We start from the raw sequence: 3,783 nt of genomic DNA, 5'->3' as shown, positions 1-3,783 counted from the left end.
GTGGGACAAGCTCAAGGTCATACTTTGGCTCTTGTGGACTTGGTCTGATTTTCTTCAGCTTCAAGATGTTTCAGAAATAGACTGGAGGCCTTTCTTTCAAGTCATCTGTGTGTGGAGTTAAACCGACAACTTTCTGCTTTGCTGTTCAGTGCATCCCAAGGGACTCCAGAGAGATCTCGATGGCCGTGTTAGTGAATCAAGTGGCTTTCCCTATTACAAGCTTTCCTTTGTCTGTCTGAACGGATGAATTTGGGAGTGTTTGTTTTGTTTTCATGAATTCTTTGCTTCATGTTTGCTGCAGCGGATCTGTAGGAATCTGAGAGCAAAGACGAGGTGGAAGTGCTTAAACCTGGAGAGGCCAAGCTGTTGTCGCTGAAGTTTACGTGGAGGAACCAGCTCCATGGAGCCCAACGAGATGATGTGGAAGATCTGCCAAGTGTGCGATGCCAACAGCTGCGAGTGGGATGTCTCCCGGGCATATGTGTTGCTGTGCACACGTGACGTGCAGGCCAAGAGGACTTTGTGCAGTGGAGGATGAAGGTATGCACACTGCCTTGATGATTGCTCAACAGGGTTCAAGTGAAGTGAATTTCGGGCACCTTTTTTAGGTGGGTTTTCCGAACATTGCCTTCAAAATTACAAAGGAGCTTAAACCTTGGAACTCCTGTTTTCTCTCAGGCAGCTCTGCTGCCCCCATTTTAAAGTGCAAGGTCACTGGTGATTTTTGAGACAATGTTATTGAAGGCCTCAGAGGTCCCTGAAATTCTCTTCACTTTTACCCCATTGAGAGTCCTCCGAGGCAGGGTGCACACCTCCATCCTCCACTGAGTGAAGTCCTGTTGTCCTGGTGTGCCATTCATACACAGCAGTGTGTATTTGTGTGTGAGATCCCAGTCACAGCCATTGGCATCCAACACTTGACAGATCTCCTGCAGCATCTCGTCGGGCTCCAAGGAACTGGTGATCTTCATCCTCCAGGTAAATTTGAGAGAGCGTGGTTTGGCCTGTTGAGGTTTGATCATTTGTGCAGCTTTGCTGTCCGATGCTTTGTGGTCCTTTTTGTCATATGTAAAACAAAGGCATCTTCTCATGAGCTTAAAGAACCTCCCAGTGGCCTGCTTCCAGCCCTGGCTGCTGACAGAGGAAGAGGCTGGACTCACAGTCTGGGGCAAACTCGGCTGGTCAGGTAACTCATGCACTTGCTCCTCAGAGGAAGAGGCTAGACTCACAGTCTGGGGCAAACTCGGCTGGTCAGGTAACTCATGCACCTGCTCCTCATTTACGGAGCTTAGTTTTGACATTCCCTGGGTAAAACTGGTTTTCTCCGGGGCCCCGGCACTCTCGTTGATGGTGTTGGCTGAGGAGGAAGGCACAGAAACACACTGGGGTGGTGTGATGGGCTGTGGCACCTCACTGTTTCTCCCCTTGGCATACAGGTCAGAGTCCTGGTTGGGCTGTGCCCAGGCTGTGGTAGATTGCTGCCGCAGGTGGGCCAGGGCCAGGGAGAATGATGGAGAAGTAGACACCATGGAGGTCCCCATCCCTCCCTCAGATAGAGTGTTCAAAGCATCGCGGATGTAGTAACCAAAGGTGGGAATGGTGGGCTCGGTGTAACTACGCTGTTTGGGCTTAGGACAGACGGTAGGAGGCACTTCATGGGATGAGGAAGGAGTGTGGCTATCGGTGCAATGGGCTTCAGCCTGGGGTTCCAGGGTGCTGGTGTGGCTGTCAATGTCATATGTGTTGTGACGCAGGATCAGATAGGTGGCGTTCGCGTCATTGTAATTGTGGTTCAACAGTGAGTCATGAATGTCTTCCTGCATGTAACCCGTGTTCACCGTCACCTCAGTGTGCCAGTGGTTATCGTAGTCTGGGAGTGGCTGCACATAGAGCTTTTGTTTTTCTTCATGGCTCACCTTCATCCATAGATGTGCTAGGATGTCCTCTAATGTGGCTCTCTTTCTTGGGTCACGAATGAAAATTTTACTGAGCAGGTGTTGACACTGGCTAGACATGTGGAAGGGAACGTGATATTGTCCCTGCAGCACCTGCTCTCGCAGCTTCGTCAAGGTCTTCCCACGAAAAGGCAGAGATCCAGTTACCATGAAGTATAGGATGACTCCCAGGCTCCACACATCCACTAGGGGTCCGTCATACTTTTCTCCCTGAAGGAGTTCTGGGGCAGAATAAGGGGGAGTGCCACAGAAGGTATCCAGCTTGCTCCCTGTGGTGAATTGAGTTCCTAAACCAAAGTCTGCAAGTTTGATGTTCATTCGCTTGTCCAATAATAGGTTTTCTGTTTTCAGATCCCTATGAACAATACCCTTGTCGTGGCAGTACTTCACCGCTGACACTATTTGTTGGAATTTCGTTTGGGCCTCTTTTTCGCTCATGAAGCCATGATTCACTAGGTGGTAAAAGAGGTCCCTTCCACTTGCATACTCCATGACTATATAGAGGGCGTGCTCATTCTCTATGACTTCAAACAGCTTTACAATATTTGGATGATGGAGATCCTTCATAATTTCTATCTCTCTGTATAGTCTGTGGAGGTCGGAGGACGTGTGCTGGATCTTGTCAATTATTTTAATGGCTACCTCTTGGCCGGTGATGATGTGCTGGGCCAGCTTGACCTTGGCAGATGCCCCCTTGCCGATGGTTCTGAGGAGGTGGTAGCGTCCCACATGAGTTTCCTCCACAGCAGAGAAGGCTAAGTGGCTCTGCAGCATGTTGGCTATGGTGCGAAGGCGTAGCGGGCTTTGGGGTAAGAGGTGCCCTGGTGGTAGGATTAAAAACTTAAAAACCCAAAACCCTAAAAAGTGGTGACTAAAAACTTAATGAAATATGGAAAAAATGAGAAAAAGTTAAAATATAATCAAAAAGGTAAAATGAGAAAAGAGGAAGTAAAATTTTAAAAACTGATAAAACTAAGATAAATTGTATATATAAACAAAACAAGAAATCAATGAGAAAGATTCAAAAAAGGAATAAATAACATGAGGATAAGAAAAAATACAAAATAAAACAATACTAGTAAGATGATAAAAAAATTAACAAGTACATAGAAAAAAAGAAAAATTGAGGATGTAAAGGAAGAATAAAATGAAAAACGAATGAATGCAAATGAGGAAAAACAAAGAGAAAATAAGAATAGCTGGCGAGGAAATAGAAAAACCACAATTTAAAGAGAAAACAAGCCAAGTTTGGTCACGATGTCTCAGGTCACTGAAAGAGCTTCCTGAGCCAGAAAGACCACAAACCTAGGTTTCCAGGGACTTATATAGGGGCTTGGAGTTCCAAAGAATTGGCTCCTTATGAGGTCACCACAAGAAATGGACCAATAAAAACGGGGGGTAATTGACTGTGCTTTTTGCTCTCAGGGATTCTTGACTCATTTTTTTTAGAAGAAAAATGTGTGTGTGTGTGTGTGTGTGTGTGTGTGTGTGTAGAGCGAGAATTCCACAGAGCTTTTCTTTCCTTTTTATTGATCTTCATGTTATTTTTTTTATTGTGTTCCAAATATACATAATAAAACACGCCATTTCAACAATTTCTACATGTGCATTTGTTACATTGCTTATATTCAAGCTGTGCAAGCATTTCACGGTTTATGTTCCAAATCATTCCACTACCTTTCACATAAACTCAATGATCCTAATCAAAAACTCTTCCTTCCCCCTCCCTGTCACCCCTGGTAACCACTAATAAGCTTTGCTTTGTGTATATTTGCTTCTGCCCTATAAGTGAGATCAGAATGCATCTCTCCTTTTCTGACTGACTGAC

The 3,783-nt window shown here is 45.5% G+C and overlaps 1 protein-coding gene across 1 annotated transcript; it reads right to left on the bottom strand.

Annotated features, from left to right (window-relative positions):
- Positions 1–698: 698 nt before the first annotated feature.
- Positions 699–2,751, bottom strand: LOC135230517 (serine/threonine-protein kinase MARK2-like). The gene has a single exon (XM_064279871.1). It carries the CDS (start codon positions 2,727–2,729, stop codon positions 699–701), a length of 2,031 nt encoding a protein of 676 aa, XP_064135941.1. The 5' UTR covers positions 2,730–2,751.
- Positions 2,752–3,783: the final 1,032 nt, after the last annotated feature.

This window comes from Loxodonta africana, chromosome 3, assembly GCF_030014295.1.
Source record: "Loxodonta africana isolate mLoxAfr1 chromosome 3, mLoxAfr1.hap2, whole genome shotgun sequence".
Lineage (NCBI taxonomy): Eukaryota > Metazoa > Chordata > Mammalia > Proboscidea > Elephantidae > Loxodonta > Loxodonta africana.
The sequence above is the reverse complement of the archived record's forward strand: the minus strand, read 5'-3'. Positions and strand labels throughout refer to the sequence as shown.